The sequence below is a fragment of the Cloeon dipterum genome, chromosome 1 (genome assembly GCF_949628265.1).
Source record: "Cloeon dipterum chromosome 1, ieCloDipt1.1, whole genome shotgun sequence".
Lineage (NCBI taxonomy): Eukaryota > Metazoa > Arthropoda > Insecta > Ephemeroptera > Baetidae > Cloeon > Cloeon dipterum.
Genome location: NC_088786.1, coordinates 23,064,274 through 23,085,633, shown reverse-complemented (window position 1 = coordinate 23,085,633; position 21,360 = coordinate 23,064,274). Strand labels below are relative to the sequence as shown.

At 44.0% G+C, this 21,360-nt stretch overlaps 2 protein-coding genes across 4 annotated transcripts in view; one reads left to right on the top strand and one right to left on the bottom strand.

The window, feature by feature from the left end:
* Positions 1-21,360, bottom strand: part of LOC135946560 (uncharacterized) — a 45,112-nt gene that overhangs the window by 6,763 nt on the left and 16,989 nt on the right. For all 3 annotated transcript variants that reach the window (XM_065494844.1, XM_065494836.1, XM_065494852.1), the window contains one exon: positions 18,667-18,826. In XM_065494844.1, coding sequence (XP_065350916.1) covers positions 18,770-18,826 — 57 coding nt within the window. In that variant the 3' untranslated portion in view covers positions 18,667-18,769. The remainder of the gene's footprint in view (positions 1-18,666; positions 18,827-21,360) is intronic.
* Positions 2,415-4,820, top strand: LOC135933961 (uncharacterized). The gene is made up of 5 exons (XM_065475446.1): positions 2,415-2,854; positions 2,909-3,431; positions 3,492-3,695; positions 3,750-4,116; positions 4,255-4,820. Exons 1-5 carry the CDS (start codon positions 2,495-2,497, stop codon positions 4,772-4,774), a joined length of 1,974 nt encoding a protein of 657 aa, XP_065331518.1. The 5' UTR covers positions 2,415-2,494; the 3' UTR covers positions 4,775-4,820.

Below are 21,360 nucleotides of genomic sequence, written 5' to 3'. Positions count from 1 at the left end.
AGGTTAATAGTCTAAAAATTTTGGAATAATTTCAAACTGAACAGTATTTTTTTATTTTCCAGAAGTGAAAGTGCTGGAAGAAAAATCAAAGAAGAAAATGGACCGTTTATAAAGCATTCTTGAATTTGTCTTCCAAATTGAATGGAAATTCCTTTCACCTGTAATGGACAATGCAACAAAGTGTGGTCTTTATTCATTGTTTGAAAAACGGGCATCAAGCCAAATAGCAAAAATATGGCCGTTTATCTGTCACACGTTAGGAAGAAAAGCGATTTGTGCGGATTAAATTCGAAAGATTCATAGATCGGGTAAGATATGATCTCCATCGGCATCTTTTTGGCGCATGTCAAAAAGAGATATATTTCCCTAAAAGGTCGAAATGTCAGTTCGTGCAGAAAGGGGCGCGAAGACAAACTCATATCTGCAGTAGGGCAACATGTTCTTTCAGTCGGCTGGGCCAAATGGGGTTTCACAAAAATCTGTCGGGCAGTTCTTACTTCGCGAGATCGTCCTAGTGCGTAGGCCACGCGGGGTTTTTCTGCATTATTAAATAATCCCTTTCCACTTATTGTCGACAAGGAAAAGGGATCGACAGACAGCGACGCACTCAGCGATTTTGCGGCTGGCAGAAGAGGCCGGCAGCGAGTAAGCCACTTTAAGATCCCTTTCCGAGACGTCGCAGCCGGTCTTGTTGGCTATTCAGGTGCAGGCAGCCGAGCAGGCAGGCAGATAGCTAGGCCTTCGTTCGTATACCTGGCCTTTTATTGTTCCAACACAAATACACTGCATACACGCTGGGTCGGTGTGCACGCATTGTGCCGTTTTTCGCGGCCAGGCGACTGCTGGTGCCGTGCTTTCGGAGCGGAATTGCGCCGCTGGGATTATATTAGCAGGGTCAATGGCGGCGCAGTAGCATTTTTACAGTCCTTTTAATTATTTTTACAATGCATTTAATCCTGCCGGCGTCTGCTCACGTACCGCGCGTGTAATCCTCGTTGCGAGTACATTGTTTTAGCAATGGCACAGCGGCGGCAGCGGCAGCACCGCGCCTTTTTTATTGTCCGGAATAAACATCAGAGACGGCCGGCTGGCTGGAGCAAACTCCCTCGCTCGCTTTTACGACTTCAATTCAGAAAATAGCGCGGTGCTGCTTGTGTTGTGTATTATGAACTTTAAAACACACGCCCGCCAGAGCACATAGCACACGTCAGGCACCAAAGCGACTCATTAATTTCGCTAAAAGGATGAGCCGGAGCGAACGAGCGAGCATGTGGCGGGCGGCCGGGCCAGCGCCGCCGCTCGGAGAAATATCGCGTGCGATCTTCTTCAAACGCGGGTGTGATTGTGTGTTTATTCACGAGGCACCGGAATATATTTTCTCGCACCTCTTACGCAGGGCTCCAGCTGGCGTGTCGGCAGCAATGGGAAATTAAGCCACAAGTGAAAATGGAAACGTGTGCGTGCCCGCCCGATCTTTTGTTTCTCGCAAACACGTGTGCCCCGGCACGGAGGATCTTTTGTTCCCACTTGCGCGCGGATTGAGAGCAGAGAGGAACAGCGGGGGCAATTTAGCAGCTCGATCATCATAATGGCGTCGAATCCCACCGCCGCTGCCGCCGATTCCCACAGAAATCGGGGCTTATCGCGTTCGCTGCGGTGCGGTGTTCCTGCGGGATTCCGCAAAAAGGCGTCGAGACCCGCTCTCTCAGTGCTCTCGTTTTCCGCCGCCGCAACCCCGGAAGCTCTGCCGTGGCGCGGCAGATGTGATTAGCGGCTGATGGTGAAAAGCGGGCACGCGATGGAATTGTGAAATGCGAAACACTCGCTTCTCTTGACACTCTTTTTGGGATCAATCCCAGGATCTCGTTTTTTTTTTTTTTTGCTTTCAGATATACGTGTTCGGCATGGTGAGCTGCTGAGTGATTTCAGTAGGGTCTCGCAAAAAAGCAAATCGCTCGGCTGCGGCCAAAACAAATATTTATTTAGCACGGTCTTCCTCCTCTTGCTATAAATCCGAGTCCAAATTACAATTCCATTGCTAGCTTTCAGCCAACTACACACAGCAGATTGTATTGACCTTTTCGGTGATAGCTAATTGTTGTTTTAAGGATAGAGACCTAATTTGCTGATTTTTTCATTTCCGCAAATAGAGCAAACGCTGTAGATTAATAGGAAAATATCAATTTTGTCCAACAAAAAATCTTCAAATAAGTGGTTTAATCTAAGGATGGTAGACACAGGATACGATAATAGATCTGGGTCGTAGTTACTTGCTATTGTTCGCCAATGTCGAGTAACTAGGATCTAAGTCGATTGTAGTGTCGTGTCCTTTGTTTACCATATTCATACTTAAACCGGCTTTAACAATGTCGTTCTAAACTTTAATGGAGCATTATTTGGCAACACTTCAAGCATGATGCTAATTGTTTGAAGTATCATTTCGAGTACCGATATTGAAATTCTAGGTCGTGTAATTAAAAATTCTCTTTGATTGATGGAAAACTCGGGCTCAGAATTTCCCTTTGACAAATACTGTCGCCAGGACGAGTATTTGAGCACCAGGAATTTCAATTTCCCGGGGGAGTTTGCGAAAAAGCGTCCTGCTGTTAAACGCGACCCATTCCAGGCGTACTTTCCAAGCCCGGATAACGCAGCATTTTCTTTGGAGCGATCGCCGTTGGAGAGTTCCTTTGCAAGATGGATCAGAATTCTCGAAAAGCAAAGTCGGCCCGCCACTGCAGTTGCGAACAACCTCCTAAAGGACAAGTACAAGCTGAAATTCAGCAAAGAAGATATCAGGACTAAGCCGATCCCTCCGAGACACAATTTAGAGCTGCTCAGAGAACCATTTGGCGTATGAAGCTGATACTTTTATATTGGTTATATTAAGTCTGACCTATTTTCCCAGGTAAGCACAAGCAATGGGGAGGCTTTCGGCAATTTCAATGACGACCAGCCTCGGCGTGGTATGATTCTTCCAAGTAACAAGATCGACTTTCCCATCGGGAAATTCCTGATGAGAAATGGGTTTCGCGAATTTAGCGAGGAGGACGAAGAGTATCGAAAAATGAATCTAAATCCACCCGCAGAGTTGATACAAGTGTTCAAAGGAAATTTCGACAAGGAGGCCAAGTTCCAGAAGGCTTTCAAGGAGTGGATGGGCATTCTCACAAAGACGTCACCTGCTCCTGTCGAGAAGAAAATTGCGAGACAGAAACAAAGGCTTTTGATTGAGGCACTTAATGAGAGACCAGCAGAGTCTACTCCTCGTTGGAACGCGAGCAACGAAAATTGCTACTACTGCAGACGTCCACCAATTATGCCTCGACATCAAATCAGCCCCCAGCGAGGACCACTCCAGTCTAGCACGCATTATGAACGTGAATTCGCAGACAAGGGCTACCAACTGCGGCAGCCCATTCCTCCTAGAGGTAGTGCAAATTAATAATATGTATATTGATTGAGAGCGCTGCTGCAACTCAAATTGACAGACGGTATAAGCCCTCCTCACGGTGCACTGCGCTTGGCTACTCACTACAGCGACCAATATGCGGAGAAGGGCTACAGCCGCAGAGACTACTTGATTCCTCCGGGTGGCATTAGTCCACCCCACGGACACATTTCCTCCAATACCTGCTACGCTCAGGAGTTTGCGGAGAAGAATTATTCCAAGAGAGACCCTACCATCCGTCCTGGTAAATTGTCACTACATTTTTTTGCAATAAACAATCATTTCCATTACAATACAGACGCAATGAGCCCACCTCATGGAGCAGTCAACTCCAGCACAGCGTACGCCGAGTTTTTCCCAGAGAGAGACTACAGTCGTCGCGACACGATCGTGCTGCCTGGTGGAATCAGTCCGCCACACGGTGCAATGCAGTCCGCCACGTCCTACGGAAGGGACTATCAGGAGTGTGGTCACTGCAGAAGGGGATACATCGTGCCTCCAGGAGGAATAAGTCCACCCCACGGTCCAATAACCTCTGCCACAAGCTACAACCACGATTTCATCGTGAGAGGGTGCTGCCACCGTCAACCAAAGCAGCCCCTGGACACGATCAACCCACCTCACGGATACGTTGAAGACGAGACCAGCTATCGGCAAGCCTACAAGTTCGTAATTTTGATTGTAGATCGAACTAAAAAGAAATTCCTTGTATAACTAGTTTTTGGTCTGCAGCATATTATAAAAAAACTTATAATTAAAACTGCATGCATGTAAAATAATTCTAAGCGTGTAAATGGTTTCAGGGAGTGTGAGCATTGCAAAAGTGGCCCAGTTTCTGCCTCGACGTTAGCTGAGATCGGCTCTCCTGTCAGAAATACTGCAAGTTTTGACGCAAACAATCTCACAGCCATTATCGAGGAAGAAGTGAAGCCTGTGCCGGATGCGAGCTTTCCGCAAGATGAGCACAAGCCATCAGCCCCTCTGAGCCTGAATGATCTGAACGATGATCGCGCAATCAGAGTAGAAAACGGAGGAGCAATCTGGACCGTGGAGGACGAGCAAGATTTCAACACTGACATCTCCAACGAGCCCTTCTTCCAGTACATAATGCAAAAGCGGTTGGGTGGTGGTACAAACCAGCCGAGGACGAAACACAAGAAGAGGGCCAGGCGGAAGGTCGAAAGGGTCAATTCTCCGATTTCACCTCAAGAGGTGGGCACATCGCCACCAAGGTCACCAAATCCTCCTCCGAGGATGAAGGGCATTTTCGCAAGTAGCTACAGCAGAGACTTTGTGGCTGGCACCATGGGCAACTTGCTTTAATCAAATAAGTCGCTGGAATAAAATTTCGATCTCATCTGCAAACACATCAGCGGAGTATTGATTTTGCTGTCTGCAATATTGGAGAACTTTTGGTATATAGGTAAGAAGTGTTATTGAATCAGTTCTGTCTTGAAAAAACTCAGCAGTCATCTTCGACCTGCACTTCGCACATTGTTCTGCCCGATGACTTTTATCTTTTGTCAGACGTGTCTGCTCAAGTGGCTGTCAAGCAGCAGCGCGTGAATCGATTTCCATTGTCGGCCGGGCCGCCCTTCAAAGGACCACATCTTCCTATCGCCAGTAGCTGAATGATGGGAGCTTGAATAATATTCCCCATGTAGCCGAGGAATTAGCTCAATCCCCGACAGTTCCGACATGAAAATTTCGTGCTCGCGTGCGGTCTGAAAATAATGTGCTCACGCTCAGCAACACAGAGAGAATAAGCTTTGAAATTCAAATTGAGCGAGCACTCAGTGTGAAAACACGTGCTAACGGAGCGGAATTGCGAAAAGTTGGTCCGCTGGCCGAACCGGCCCCGTGCATTCCGATGCAGGAACACGAATGTATGCAAATTAATGTAAAAAACAAAAAACTTTGGCTCTCGGCGGAAAGCGCGCGTGTAATTTATACAGAAAAATGCAGCTGCCGGTGGCAATAACTCACGCAGCGAGTCGAAATTTAAATTCAAATTATATCCCTCTCCCTCTCACGCGCAGTCGGGGAAGCTGGCACTTCTCTCGCTCTCTCTCTTTCTCCCTCTATAGCGGGATGCAATAATATTTGTCCGCCGTTTAAATAAAATATGGTGCGCCATAAAAAAGTATGTCAACACTCTCTGCCATTCTTCTCTGCCGCTCGCTTGCTCGTTCGCTCGACGACGGCAGTGCCATTATATTTAAATAAAATATAATGACACGACGCCAAGGTGCGGGGCGAAAATTACTGCGCCGCCTCTGCTCTGTTTTATTATCAAAGCCGCAAAGCGGCCATGGTATATTTACACCGCCGTATTTATAATTTATAGGTGGCCACCTCTTTTGCCTCGTGCACCACCGCCGGAGCACAATTGATGTGCGGTTTTTCGCTCTTAAATTACCGGCGCGCACACTCGCGTAAGCAATGCCTCCGAGGGACTTGCGGTTTTAATTAAATCTCATAATTATTATCGGATCGAGGCAAACACCGCGTCTCCCAGGACGACGAGGCGGATGGATATATTGAGAGCGATGCTCACTCTCTGGAGTACGTCTCAATTCGGTAGCGTTGTCTCGTGTTTGCTATTGCCTCATCTAAACTCATTTTCTCTCGCTCGATTTGCCGCCGGCTTCGGCTCCACTTGTGAGAGGGAGACGCAAAGAGCGCTTACAGTGATTCCGCGAATTGAAAAGTTAATCGTTTTTCGAAGCCAACGAACGATTCGTATAGGTAAACGCAGTTGTAAAATTAATCTCTAAAATCAGTTCCAACCATTGCCGCCCAAAATTTCCGCCGAAGCCGTGTTGATTTAACAAACGTTATATTCTGCTCAATTTTCGTAATTGCTGTTTAAATATTTGCAGTCAAACACGGCGGCTTTGGATTTGGGTCCAAAACTCCAGACAAAGCTCCAGGCTGTTCACAATACCCGTTTGGCTTGGTTAAGCCTGTAAAGTTTTTAAACCAGCGCAAATATCAAGCCGCAATACGCTGTTACACGTTATTCAGGGCTCGCCTCCCCGAAGACCAGAGTCTGCACAAAAGCTGTCGTGTTTCAATGCAAAACCGCAGAACACGTTTTTCCTATTCTCGTCAAGGGACGCACGCCCTCTCAATTCCCTCCGCAGCTGCCGTTTTCCCGCCAATTCCAGAGGGCCGTGGTGGGAAAACGCCTGTGCGGGCCGAAGGTATGCAATTTGCTAAGTGCCTATGTCCGGCCGGTTGCATGAATGTTCTGCCTCTGCCGCTTATCACCCACCCGGCTCTGGTGTGTGTGCGAAGATTGATCATTCCCGGCGGCGGTTGTTGTGGAGGAGGCGACGATCGCAGTCCTTTCTCTAATTGCTGGGGAACGAAGCGGCAACATGGGTAGTTCATTAAGGAGAGGTGGTGCTTACACAGTTTTTAATCAGCCTCTGCTTCAAGCGGCTTCAAGCAGCGACTTTGCTTGATCGCTGCAAAGGCAGACTAGGCAGGCGGCCGTTTTGCGCAGCGATAAATATGGAGATGAGGAGATGCCGCGACGACTCGTGCAAAGTACTTCTAATTAGCACCGTATTTACGAAGTGACGCGAATAATCTGGCTCATTAAGCGGATGAAAAGTGCCGGTGGCCCTTTGTTGTTCAGTTTGCTTTGAAAGGCTGCTCGCAGCTCTAGCTCATTGGAAAATGCTCGCCGGCATGGAAGTGTTAATCAAGCCTTTGAGCTGCGCACAATAAAAAGCGGGGCGACGGGTGTAATTCTCGAGAACCTCGTTTCACTGTACTTAATGGCCCAGAACTGTGTGCTCGGCAAAGACAGAGAGTGGCGAGCGTGTGCTCCAATCAGATAAGATTTTCAGCGTTTCAAGGCTCTGTTGTCCCGGGAAATAGCAAGCTTCGCTTGTTGTGGCTGCTGTTTTGCGTAATTGACTAGAAGTTATGGCTTGTGGACTTCTTTTTAATTGTTTGAATGGGAAACACTGTCTTTTCCTCAATTTTATGTTGTTCTTGGACCTTGGACCGTTATCGTCTATCACAAGAAAGTCTTGAAACACTTCAAGATGGATTTATCACATGGGTCTGGATGGAAGATTTTTATGTGGGTTCTGGACTAAAAAATTGTTGCTTTGAAAGACAAAAGGAAAATTAACCTTTAATTTTTTTCCAGGAGCAAAATTTACACTAAAAGCTGAAACATTTAAATGCTATTTTCGTTGATTTAGCTGCCAATATTAAAATTTCCTTCATTAAAGAAATCATTGGAGAGCAAACAACCAAATAAAGGTTAAAAAAACCCCTATAAATTAATATTCTGGATAATTATTTAGGAGGAGGTTTCGTCGGTGAGAGAAAAATAGTCAAGCATTTACACTAATTTGTCCACATTTAAACTGTAGGAAGGTTTTTTGATCAAAATAGATGGGTTTACGTTACCGATTTTTTAATTCCATGATTTACAAAGATATAGCAGTTTTACCATATATTTGTGTAAGATAAAAGTTTGATTGAATAAAATCTCATCGTCTAGACCATATTTTAACATTTATTTATCTTCTGAAGAAGATATTGATCATCTTGCAATTATTCGCAGACAAGTAATGTGTTCCTAACCGATAACAATCCGATTTTATGCGTTGTTTGCATGACAAGAAAATAAAATTGTAAAGATGCATGACAAAATTTAACGAACCGAGTAACTCTCATCCACATGTCCATGTCACAAAATCGCAAAAACTCGATCCGTCTGCAGAGAATAATGATGCAGAGAAACAACTTACGCTCACGAAACCTTGCCATCTGTCATCGGGACGAAGAACAGTTTCAAGGAAACAAAAAATTCTGCAAAGGAACTTGTTTTCTCCGTAACGAAAGCAAACAGGAAGTATGCGCTTCTTCTTCTTCTCCGAGGACGCGCGAGTAGCGCGAGTGCAGCTCCCGAAATTCTACTTTTCGTAGAAGCGGCACTCACACTCGCTGCTGCGAGTGAAATAATGACATCAAAGAGCGTCATTTCCTGATCCCCGCGCCTCAAAAGCGCCAAGGGGTAATATTTCATGCGGTGTAGAGAGAGAAGCGCGCTCAACTGTTTCGCCATTATCGCCGCACAATAAAGCGACGGGCTATTCATATTCGCGTGTCAACCTGAGAAGGCAGCAGGCGTTTCATTTGATTCTGCTCAAGAATCGATATGACGCGTGTGCCGAGAATTTGACGCGACTCGCTAGGACGAGCGTGGAATGCGTTATGGCAGCTCGCAATTAGCAGTCGTTTCATAAGTGCGTTTGCCGCGCAGCCATGTTTGTGAAAGCGGCTCAATTTGGCGCGATTGATCAACGCTGGCTTCTTGCGGCTGAAAGGATGTTTTTGGAATTGTGCTTTCTCCTCGCTGGGCCTCTCCAAATTGTTGTCTCTTGTGGACCAATCCGATACAATTCTACGAATTTCGTCTCAATAGCAGGGAGGGCCCTTCCTAGAATTTCTAAAAGCATCTCCGAGTGTCTGAGTATTCCGGCTACGAGTTTAGCTGTCTAAACCTTTGATTGAGTTGCAAATATGCCCGATAACGAGCGCTTAGCGAGTTTTGGTGTTGGACAATCAAACAGGCATCCAATCAACGGCATAGCGACTCACGCGTGGGTCCAAGTGCATCGATAAATATTTGACGAGGTCAGAGTGGGCAAACAAAACAGAATTAGCTCGCACCTTAATTATGTTGGATCGGCAAATGCAGCGATATTGTGTTTGTCTTTTGCAAGCACGCGGCAAATTAACGCTGAGTGTGTTTATTAGGCGTTAACAAGCCCATCGACTTGATTGAGCCGTAAAAGTGGCTCGACTGTCGGCTTTCTAATCCCGCTGACGACGAGCAAGAAATAAAGGGGACGAGTAAACGCCGTTAGTCTCTCGCGCCGCCTCCACGGCCTGCGAGTCGAATTCACTCTCGGATAATGGCGTTATTAAGCCGAGATGAATAGAGAAGTGTGGCGCCAGCTGTAATGCATGCTAACATGCATCAGGACAAAAACGTCTTCCGTCTGTGTATGTGTGTGTGCGAGTCTGTCATTCTAGCACAGCGCACCATACATGTGCCCAGGCTTTCGCGAGTAAATTGCACGTGAAACAATGCCGAGAGAGCTTATATTGACTGGAAGCGAAATTAACAGATTGTGAATAAAACATTAAACGGGCAGCTGTGCAGACCAAACACCGTAATATGAGCATTAATGGACAGCGACAGCGCACGATTTTAAACCGGGCTCTAACCGAATTCGCGCAATTTGCTGACGCTGGCGTGGACCCTTTTGCAATTCCCGATTGGTGTTTTTGCACGCGCTCATACCGTGACAGGATTTGCTTTTATCGCTCAACGGAAATTTTGCTAGCGATGATAATGATACTAAGTGAAGCGAACCAAATTTTGTTTTGTTTTAATCAAAATTTAATTACTGTCGATGGAGAGGAGAAGAGCGAAAATTGCCACCGCAAACAAACAGAGCATCTCATTTTTACGTTAAAACAAACATTATGCTTTCATTGCCACTATTTTCAATATGAACGGTTTAGAAGCAGACGTAATCGATAGACTCACAAAGCGTAAACGAGTAAAATTTACTCTGACCGCGTGCAAACCTATGTAGTTTCCAGCAGTTGAGCCTGGTTGTAGAATGATCATGTTCAGTAGCTAAATACCGCAATGCACAATTGGAGACACGGCACGCCCCATGTGCTATTTGCACGAGTGCATCTATTAATTCTGGTAACGAACTAACCTAACGCATCCTTTGTGAGTAACAAATCACCATAGCATTATTTCGATTATTTCAACTGGTGCAGGACTAACCCGCAATGCTCACCTCTCTCTCTCTCTCTCTCTCTCTCTCTCTCTCTCTCTCTCTCTCTCTCTCTCTCTCTCTCTCTCTCTCTCTCTCTCTCTCTCTCTCTCTCTCTCTCTCTCTCTCGCTGGTGTCGCTGGCATATTAATATCGTCACGCGAGCAGCTAAATCTCCTGAGCATCGGAATTCCATTCAGCGCGCCCCATTCCCCAGAGTTATCTCTCGCACTCACTCACATCCTTTTATTCTTGCACATGCAGCACGGAGCGCGTCTCACTACTTTCCACGTTCCGGATTCAACTCTTCAACGGAGCGGCTGTTTGCATCGAACCGGTTTTATTTTCAGCGAGCAGCAGCGAGAGAGAGACATTCCTGCCTGACTTGCATTCACTTTGTGCTCGTTCACGGAAAAGAGCAGGCTCTAAATGCAAATTTTATCTCACTCGCGCATTGTCTTAATTCTGCACGACTTTTGTCAGCGAACTGCAAGCGAGTAGCTCTCCTGCGTAATTAGCGATGTTTGAACTTTCCGAATGGGCCTCCACAATTTTAATTACTCGCTTGCTTGCCTCTGGCTTCGCGGAAAAGTTTTTTCTCTTCACTGCAAAACTTTCTGCAGACGAGAGGTCGCTTTGAGGCGCTGATTAAAATTCCTAAAAACGGAATGGCTGGTGAAGCAGGTGAAATGCTTAAGAGATGCGTTTCTCCCTCTGTGGAAGTTGTGTAATCTTAATTATGTTAGAAAATGACGTTGAAGAAAAGAAAAGTTGAGAGAGAGCAAAACATTGAGGAGGAAAGTTGTCGGTAGAGAACGCGTTTCAAAAGAAAATTTTCCTTCTAACAAATATTTTTTAAATGAAGTAATAATAAATGCAAATGAACTGTTATTTTTTCATTATTTTCCTTGTTCAAAATCAAGAACGGGAATTTGTTTGAGATAGTAATCCCAAAAAAAGGCCGACTGCGTTGTTCATGGGAGCGATTTATCTGTCTTAAATTGCAAAATAATTTCAGAAATGATAATGACAAAAATAATTTCATTTCCATTTATAATTTTCTTTTCCATTATTTCATTTACAGCACATTGTTACAGTTCCAGAAAAAATTTCCATTCCCATGATGCATGTTCTTTACAATTACGCTATTACCATTAATATTAACTGTGAATGGAACAATAGCAACTAAGATATTACAAAAACTAGGCATGAGGAGAAAACTAGAACAATTGAATTAATGAGAGGCATATGCTCTCTGCAGTGCACACTTAACACTTTGCAAACCATCCGGCTGTTTTCAGAGGAGTTAGAGGAGGATTGTTCTATTCCGAGCAGAAAATCTAATTACAAAACTCGGCTAGCAGTGCTGCCGTCAAGTGCGACTAGTGCACAGCGCATAAAAGTTCAAGTACAGTCTCCCGGTATGGTTTTTGACATGAAAACACATCAAAAGAGGTAGTTGTGCTTAATGCGCGAAGTCTCGAGTTGCTGCGCCGCCACCAGCTAGCGCACATCGCTCCCAAACAGAAAATGCAGCTGACAATGAGTGAGGCCTGAAATATGCAGCCGTGTGGTATTTCAATTTACGACGACCATGTGCTGGTGGACAAAGAAGACATGTTCGCGCACCAGCGTTGGCACTTCTGTTTGTTTTTTAATCAACAGAGGCATGTCGGCCTGGCTACCCTTCAGGCTCAATCTAGGTCAAATGCAGCCAGCTCCAGCTGCACATTTTAATTGTGCCAGCTCGCTTTCCTGAATGCAAGCCACTAAGCAATATGTAGTGAAACAAAATGAGGTAAACAATTTGAACGGTAGCTTCTATACCATTAGTAAGCTCATTTAAATTAGGCTATTCTACTTCGACTCTTTTGTGGTTTTTCCTCTGCGGTGACCAAACGACTGCAACCGAAATCAATTTACTGTGAATGAATGTCTCGACCCATGTGAAAACCCTCTCCGTGCTTCAGTAAAATGAACATCATATTAGCAAAAGTTTACTTTTTTAGTTATATTTTGTTGTTAATGGGTTTATTGTGCACTTAATTAATATAAGTTCAAAATCAATCGTATCCATCTGAGAGTTGCTGATTTCACAATTTCCGCATACATAATTTTCTTTCCTAAGTTAATTAATGTGAACATTTAGTGCCAAAGTCACTTAAAATGCTCTAAAAACTGGGCCCGAGCTTTAATTTTCCTAAGCTACCGTTGAAATTTTTTTCGAAAAATCCCAAGTTCGCGTGCTGTCTCCTTATTAAAATCAAACAACTCTTTCGCTAATGTTCTATAAATTTAAATTACACCATCTAATATTTCTCTCCGAGTTCTATAAGAAAAGAGAATAGTCTTTTCAAGGCACATTGCATCCAAAATTTCAATTAATTTTCATTTCTTGTTATCATTAAAATAGCAGTTTGAAAATAATGAAGGGGTTGTTCCCTAAAGCTGCTCACACTCTTAATACGTTGAAGTAGAAATTGGCAATTTCTCGCCATCCTGAGTCAACTCAAGATCCATCAATAAACATTTTCACCCTTATATACAAGGGTGGCTGCTGTTTATGGAAACAATTTCCACCCACGCTGCTGGTTTTGCGAATGAATTTACACGCTGAGCGCTCTGGTAATTTCCATCATCACGTTGCCTCTATGAAAGGCGATATTATTACTTTTTGCAATTAAGAGGAGCAGGTTCTTAAGCCTTTTAGCCGCTCAACACAAAAGATCTCCGGTCGGGCTTGCCGTGCTCTTATTAGTTCGCCTTTATTTTCGGCGCGCCCTTTCAGCAAGCATAATTTAGGCAGATGTGCGGCTGCATTTCGTTCACGTATTTCCGCAAAAGAATAAATCATTGTGCTTTGCCTGTCCAGAACGGGCGCGCATACAGAGAGAGAGATTTCCCTCGGGCGGAAAATTTCTCGTTGCTCCTCACAATGCCTTTTGGAAATTTAGCTACTTCGTGTAATGAAATACAAAATTTGGTAGGAAAAGTAATTTCGCTGTGACTTTTTGTGAGTGGACTCCATTCTCTTGCGCAAACTAAATTTGCTCTTATGTTACGTACAGCTCCCCTTGTGTCGGCACTAAGACAAACAATGAAAAGGGCGTGCACGTCAAACTTGAGTTCCATTTTTCAGCGCGGCGCGTGTTCAGCCACGCCGGAGCGAAGTCTATGTACATGCTCTCTGATGGAAAACGAAGGAAAGAGTTCTGCAAAGTGCAATAAATAAAACAGAACATGACAAGGGAACGAATGCATCGGAGTTAGCAGGAACTCGATCAGTTTTGAGTTAGTCAAACAGCCCGTGAATATAGTAGACAATCCTAAAATGTAATGGTCTGGCACGAAAGTTTAGTTAAATGCTCGGTCGTAACGTGGCGAAATATTATTGCTGCGAATTAGGTTGGCAAGGGTTTCACTTTTGTAAATCCGGAACGCCATGTGTGTGACTGGTGTGTCTTTTTTATGATGTAAATTTTATGCTCCCCACTGTGACTTCTCTGCGGCTTAGAACGTCAGCGAAATATTTTTCAACATCTGACGCCACATTCCATGCGGCTTTTGGGATTTGGGATATTTTTGTCCATGTGGTATTATATCTCTAATAAAACCCCTGAAATACCTCTGATGAGTAATTTATTTATTTTTTTACACGGGCAAAACACCCGCAACCACTAAAAGGACTGTTCGTCTGTTTGCCCGCGTTTATTTGACCTGTGTTTTATGTGCCATCTCACATTTGTTTGGCAAGCATTTTCTCTAAAAAATATTTGTAATGTAAACTGAATACTAATGAGAGAGAAATGAAAAAAATATCAAATTGTAGTTTTCTTTATTATATTGATAAATGAGCGAGTATTTTCCATTGATGTCCTAATCTCGCATATTTTCAAACTGAACAGCCACTGTTTTGGACCATCATTTTGTCAGGCCTCATCAGCAATACTTTACATTGTAAAATAGATAACGATGCTGTGTTAGCTGCAGGAAATTTAAGAGATAAATAAAAATATGAAATAGATCCGGCACCCATAACTAATGCTGAGATCTGGTCAAATTGTAACGAAGACAGCAGCCATTTTAGCAGCATTTTCATAATGTAAGCTCACGTCTTGACCTAATTGTTGGGCGCTGCAAATGTGAGTATGCAAATGAGAGCGGATGCAGCTCATTGTCAGCAGAGCAGTGGGTCTTGAAGTGGCGCGCGCGTCCTCAACAACTGATAATACGCGACCACAGACGGTTATTAAGGTTATTATGCAACAGCCATAATAATAACGCCATATTAGCGACGAGCAATCAGTCGAGCCAGTCTGCACTACTCCATAATATATGTATGAACACAAACACGACATTGGACACTAGCCGCCGTGAAGCTTCGGTGCATGATTAAATCTGGGCAAAAAGGATCAAAACCAAATTAAATAGCGGCGATTACGTGGCCGGCATTCTAATCCCAGCGGCCATTAAAATGGCATCACCGGCTAGTTGGGCACTGAGAGACGCGCGGCATTTCCATCAAACCAGTTCTATTTAATTAATTAATTATTTTGTCTCGCGGGAGGAGCGCCATGGATTCAAATTACCAAAGCTCGGAGCGTAGCGCTGTGACGCATTGTTTCAAAAGGCTACTAATTAATTTGGACGCTGACAAAAGCCTCTTTGTAGCCAAATGAATGATTTCGGGGTAAAAAGTTAATTCTTTCACATCTGCGATGTAAAGGAGAAATTTGAAAGCAGTAAAAAAACAGCTCAATCTAAACGTCTTTAATGATTCCTGAACAGCGACAGTTGCTTGTCTAGAAAATCTTTACGGTCCTTATATTGACTGAGTGTGTTATTACTGTATGGTAAATGTCAACAACGGCCTCTGGTGAACTACATTATACGGCACGATCTATTTCCTCGATGAAATCAACTAATCTAGAACAATAGAGGCCAAACAACTGATGGCAAGTGAAACAGCAACACTGATGATACAATTTTATGCACGGAAATATAATACATCATGAATAAATGATTAGAATTAGCAGCGTCCCGCTTGGTGGAGAAACTCTCCAGATCATAATGCACTGCACACATATGATGATTTCATTCGGCTGAGTTGCTTCGTTCTCCATACATAAGCGATAGATCGAAATCCTATTAAACGTGCTGCGCTGCATTTTTCAGATAATGCCCGTTGCATGAATAATTTGATCGCGCTCGGATACAGGTGCATGTTTCCACTGAAACGTATTTATATGGGCCAAGGCAATCGCTTTTGCAATTTCCTCTCGTGCAGCAGAGCAGACAGATGTATGTTCATCGGCTTGTTGTTTTTCGTGTATTTGTTTGCGCGCACACGCTAAACTGAGATTTAGCGTCAATATTTAAACACACCGAGCAGTTTTAATCCCACAATGCAGGCTATCTCGTAAAAATGCAAATCGCGCAAGGCTTCTAAGCGCATATAAAATACAAAACCTCGGCTCTGATACGCCGATAAACTGATTCATGCGTGGCGCTGCGGAAGAGACAAAAAAAGTGAGAGGACGATATTTTGCAGGGCGTAGTGTGCGGCCCGGTATTAAAGTATCTCGCTCGCTGAACGGATTGAGCACGAGGAGGACACTTTTATCAATTGACTCGTCGTGGAAAAATGCCAGAAAAATACTCCCACGAGTGCTCGCAGGGCTATCCTTTCGTTTCCTATTATAGGAAACAAGGAAGCGGAGATGGCGGCGTGTAAGAGAGAGAAGGGGCGAACGAATCGCTCCGGAAAAGGGATGCTGTGTGTGCAAATGACTACAAAGGCAATCGTGCTGCCGGTTCTTTAATCGAATTTATTGCAAATCACATCCATCTTCATCATAGCGCATGTTCTTATCCTTTTTCCCTCATCGTTGGGGTCAGGGTATGAAAGAATGCCAGCCGAGATCAGCCGTCATTTTATATATTATGCGGTCGCCTCTGCAGAAGCGAATAAACTATCGACTCGGCTTTTCCTGGGGTGGAAATGGGATGGAAGGAGGGCAGATATGATTACTCTGCCTGCTGTTACACTGATTTAACAAACATCGGGCAAACACCATTTTTTAATTAATGAAAAATGGCGGGAGGCCTTTGGTAAATAATGGAAACCGCAGCATCGACCATTTTCTGCTTTGCTAGGCAGCAGCACATATGCTTTGCCCGTGATGGACAAACAGGCGTATTATTTGCCATGTGTTTGTTTTTTGCGTGCTTTCAGAATGTGAGAGCTCGGTACGTGAACCACAGCAGCTCGGAAACTAGAGCAAATAATATTGTACGTGCAGATGCGCAAAGCTGACCAAGGGAGAAGAGAATGTAAACAGCCTCCGAAAACTCAACCGTAAACACCGCATTGTATATATATATAAACAAAATTCCAGTTTCTAGCACCAGCCTTATGGTTAAAAGGCTCAATTTAAACTAATACTTAATATCCTAAATGTTTTTGTGGGAATTGATTTTCCAGAAATTTGGAGGAGATTCCAACACTGACGAACGTTATACAACCCATCAAAACCAGCTGGAGCTGCGGAGCAACATAATTGTTCTCTATATACAAAATCAAACCTTGATAAAATTAAATTTGCTCCTTCGCCGAGCCTACAGGCGGTAACAGCTCCGAACTGATAATTGAAAAGTCCTCAAAGCTTGGGGGGAATTCAATTCCAAAGATCAAAAATGAAACCCGCCTCCGCAGTTGAGAAAGTTGTTGGTGAGCCGTCCGTTCCGTCACACGCACATTTGCAATATTCAGCCAAGGAGAAGCAGAAGGGGTTGTCAGGCTAAGAAGAACGAACGAAAACTGCTTGACTGACGAAACTAATAACAGCGATTTCCTCCGCGTGAAATTCCATTCGCCCGCCAAAAATTGCACCGTTACTCGCCAGGCGACGGCACGCCAGAAAGAAAGGGGCGCGCTTTGCAAGACAAATTTCCTGCCTTTGGGACCGACGCTCGCAGGCGTAATAGCACGGCAGACGGCAGGAGGGAAAAATAGCTGGTGGCCGAAGAGGCGGCCGGGTTGACCTGCAGAGGAATTGCCAGCAAAACGGATGACGAGCGCGAGCTGTGCCTCTTATAAATCACTTTTGGGGCATATAGTCTGCGCGGCTATTGCACTACGAGAGAAAATAAAAAGAGGCGGCGTGCAAGGTGGGCCATTCCGCTCTCTCAAGTGCGGCTCTTCGTCAAAAAGGTGGTTTCGCTTTAGGGAACGACATCATTAAGCATGAAGAGCGGACTGCTTTTCGACCATTTCCTCCATTTCGTTTTAAACTGCCCATTGCCGTAATAAAATCTTGGTACATTTTACATCTCCGAGTAAGCTGATTTGACAAAAGCGAGCTCTTTAAAAATTTAAGTTAACCAAACCTGTGCAAAACATTTTAATTCAATATTTACCAAGGGGCACGTAGGTTTTTTTTATCTCCAATGATGCTTTATTAAAAATCAGCAATTCTTTTTACGTCCAAACTTTTTAGCGGGAAAAAGGAAAATGACTTAGTCTGAAATTACCATAACTATTCTCCTAATATACTTTTTATAAAATGACACATCATGTCAAAAGAAAATCTTCTGTTATATTCTGCGTTTGTTGAAATGCAAGAAAACATGATGTGAACTCCTCTACTGATTGGACCTCCACGACGGCAAAGTAATATAACTTAAAAAATTCATACTTAAGTTCTTTACTGTTGAGATGTATCTATACCAGTTAGAAAAAATTGCAACTTATATGTACACTTGGAGTATGATAGACGTATAAGTAATGGCTCCGGGCCGTCTTCTCTGCCGCTATTCTGCTTGAAAATGTATTCCAATTCCGCGTCATCGATTTCGCACTGTCAAGGATTTCTCATTTGTAAACCGACAACGCGCGGAAATCGATTTGCGAAACAATACACGGGAGAAAATTCCGCGCTGGATGAAAGGAAATACAAGCTCCATTCCGGAGTTAAGACCTCTCGGCAAGTCTTTTCCTTTCTCCGCGGCGAATAAAAAGAACAGTCGCACGACCCGACCGCCCGCCGCACCGTAATAAGTCTGCACGGAGCATCAATAAGTGATGAGTCGCACGCGTAGGTGCTGCAAACCATCTCCTTTCAATCACGATTGGTGCAGCGCCGCCGTAAAATTAAGCCGTGCCAGAGTGACAGGAAATAATGTTTCTATTTTCAGATAACGATTGGCGCTCGGTGCTGCCTGACGGGTATTAAATTTTTATACTCGGCAGTAAAACGCCGGCCGCCGCCAAGAGCCGACCGTTTAATACAGGCTGGAAAATCCCGTGCCCAAAGCCCGGGGATATAAACAAAAAAGGTGATTATGCTGGAAATTGGTTGCGCCTTGCTGACTCTACTCACTCACCCGAGATGAGGTAAGACTGCTGACGAAAAGATGAGGACAAACGACGACGACGACGACTTTACTGTTGGGTGTGCGCGTGTGTGCTTATGTGTGTGCAGGCAAGTCAGTTCTTGGTCCGGGCGACTATCTCCTCGGCCAGGCGGTACAGCTCCTCGACATTCTGTGGAAAAGAACGATATACTCTGTCAGAGCAGTGTTTAAACAACCAACACGCGCACACAGCGCGCGAAAATGAATCTTTCTCGCAACAGATCGTAAAATTTTTAATAAAAGGAAAGCGAGCAACGAGAGAGGGCGAGAGCGTGTGCCGGCTTATGACGTCGCGAGAGTTGCAAGTGCCGTGGAAAAAGATTTCCCTCTCATCGAAGCACAAGTTCTTCGAGGAAGGTGCAGACAAACCAGCAAGCAGGCAGAATATCACATAGATTTTTGCAACGTTGTGATTTTTAATGCTCGACAATCACTTCTACATTTTTTCTTTTTTATAACTTTGGAATGGTACTTGAAGAATGTGTAATGGGGAAGCCGTTTATGGAGTGAAGAAAGCAAGAGAGTTTCCAAGCTGTTTTCTCTTGTGCTTATTGTTTTAAAGGGAGCAACCAGCTCAACTATTTTCATAGTTGAGTGTCCGTGTGAGATTATAGATTAGGCCTGCCTTTACTATTTGCTTCTCCAGCCAGCTGCTGATAAAAAAGTTTCCGTTCTCCTATTGAAACAAGGCTAAGACTAAAAAAATTAACTACTAAAATATTCAATTATTTAAATGTATTGCGTGCCGTGAGTTCAATTGACAAATCAATTTTCCATTTTGAGACAGCCCTTCAGCCACTATGGTCAGTTTCAGCTCTGTAAGATCCCTGGTCCGTGAGTCCGAGAAAATACCTACCAATCCCGCCCTAAAAATCCATCTCTGGAGGTTGAGTTGTACATCAAAATAGATTTTTGTTTGTCACTAATTCCCAGAGGAAAAAATATGTTTTTATATGATTCCCATCAATAAGTTGACTGATTTTCCTGATCCAACTAGTAATTTGATTGGAAATGCTTCTCCCGTTCAGTTTAACCAAAGTTTCAGATTGCGTGCTTCAAGCGTGGGTCACGTTTGACAAAAAATTGCTGAGCATGCTAATCCGTGCGGAAGTAAGGTGTTCGATCCTGGAATTTTGCGACAAGACTGGTCTTCTGCTGATAAACCCGGGCAGAGGGAGAACGACCGTCTTGGAAATAATAACGATTTCGAGTCAACTCGCTTGATTGCTATAACTGACGAATCGGCCAGCCCTCGTTTTCATCTCGACCCAGCTTCCGCTTTTCCTTTTCAGCCGTGTGTAAATAAAAGCAGCGTTGTTTGCTACAGGAAGTGCGTGGCTCAATGCATTAAATGTACATTTTGTTTGAACCCGCTTGCTCCATTGAAATTTGTTGCTCTTTGTAAAAAGCAACAGCAAGTTGGCTCTGCGCTGCGTTTTTTCGCACGATTGAGCAAGAAGTACGCGCTGGGCCTTTTTCGAATAAATTTGCCGCGCCAGATCAAAGGCAGTTTGCTTTTTTTATGTGCCTAGACTCTATCGTCGGTTTTGGAAAATTTATAACTCTGATAGATTTGGAAGCTGAGCGCGGGTGGCTCGCAAAACGTGCTGGACGGAAATTGAGTTTTTAGTTTTTTCGTCGTCCCCTCGTCTGCAGCGGTGAAAAATACGTACATGATAAAAAAACGGCTGCGCATTCTTATTGACTCTAGTGCGAATTCACTTCGTAAAAGGGGCACGAGAATAGAAAAAAGTGGGAAAGTTTTTCCCGCCAACCAATACGGATGATTTCACGCGTCGCTAGCCTCGCATTTTATCCCAATTTTCCACCAAGGGCGAAGATATTCCAAACTACTGGTGCATTTCATGTGCATTTTTTTAAATTTTGAACTTGATTCGTGCTGTTAATTCGTCTGTAATTTTCGTTTTCCGTAACATTTCCTGTCACAAAATACCGAAGCTATGATCAAAACACTCATGAATTTTCATGCCAGCAAAGCACAAAGCGTCCATTACCATTATAATCCTTCCTCACCGAGCAAATTTCAAAATAGGTTTCAGAGAGCGCGCCAAATGTAAAGGGTAGCAGAGGCTAACTGTTTTGAATAATTCACAATCCACCAGACAATAACTATCTATCATAACAAGAGAAAAGCCGAAAGCCAGGATAATATTTGAGCATTGGTAACGATGAGGAAACCGGCCGCAGTTTGTTGTTTTTATCATTTTTTGTGATTTAAATTCATCTGAGCAAAAATTTCAGCCTAACCACAAATCTTTTGTTAGGGCACTGCAAATGAGCAACGTCAAAAGCTTACAAATGAACACAAACACATTATGTCTAAAAAGCAGACCATTTCATTCCTCAAATCTGCTATCATGGCAATATATATTCAAACGTAAAAAATCCACTTGCGCAAAATAAACAACCTAATTACAATCATCGATCACAAAAAAAGTAATAACAAAGGTAAAGCAATCCCAAACATCGACGAAGAGCGGAACTAATTTACTGACGGCCAGCACAGCACTCGCGAAATCGAGTTAGCCACAATCGGAATGACTAACGCAAAGCCGCAAAAATTTCATTCCACCTGCCTGCTAACGTGAGCACACAAACACGAGCGCGCTCCAGGGACAAAAGAGGAAATTGGTAAAAACAAAC

Excerpts from the sequence above, each read along its gene's own strand:
- LOC135933961 (XM_065475446.1), top strand. The coding sequence starts at position 2,495 with ATGGAAAACTCGGGCTCAGAATTTCCCTTTGACAAATACTGTCGCCAG. Across the intron at positions 2,855-2,908 it reads TGCTCAGAGAACCATTTGGC|GTAAGCACAAGCAATGGGGA; the intron begins GTATGAAGCTGA and ends CTATTTTCCCAG. Across the intron at positions 3,432-3,491 it reads GCAGCCCATTCCTCCTAGAG|ACGGTATAAGCCCTCCTCAC; the intron begins GTAGTGCAAATT and ends TCAAATTGACAG.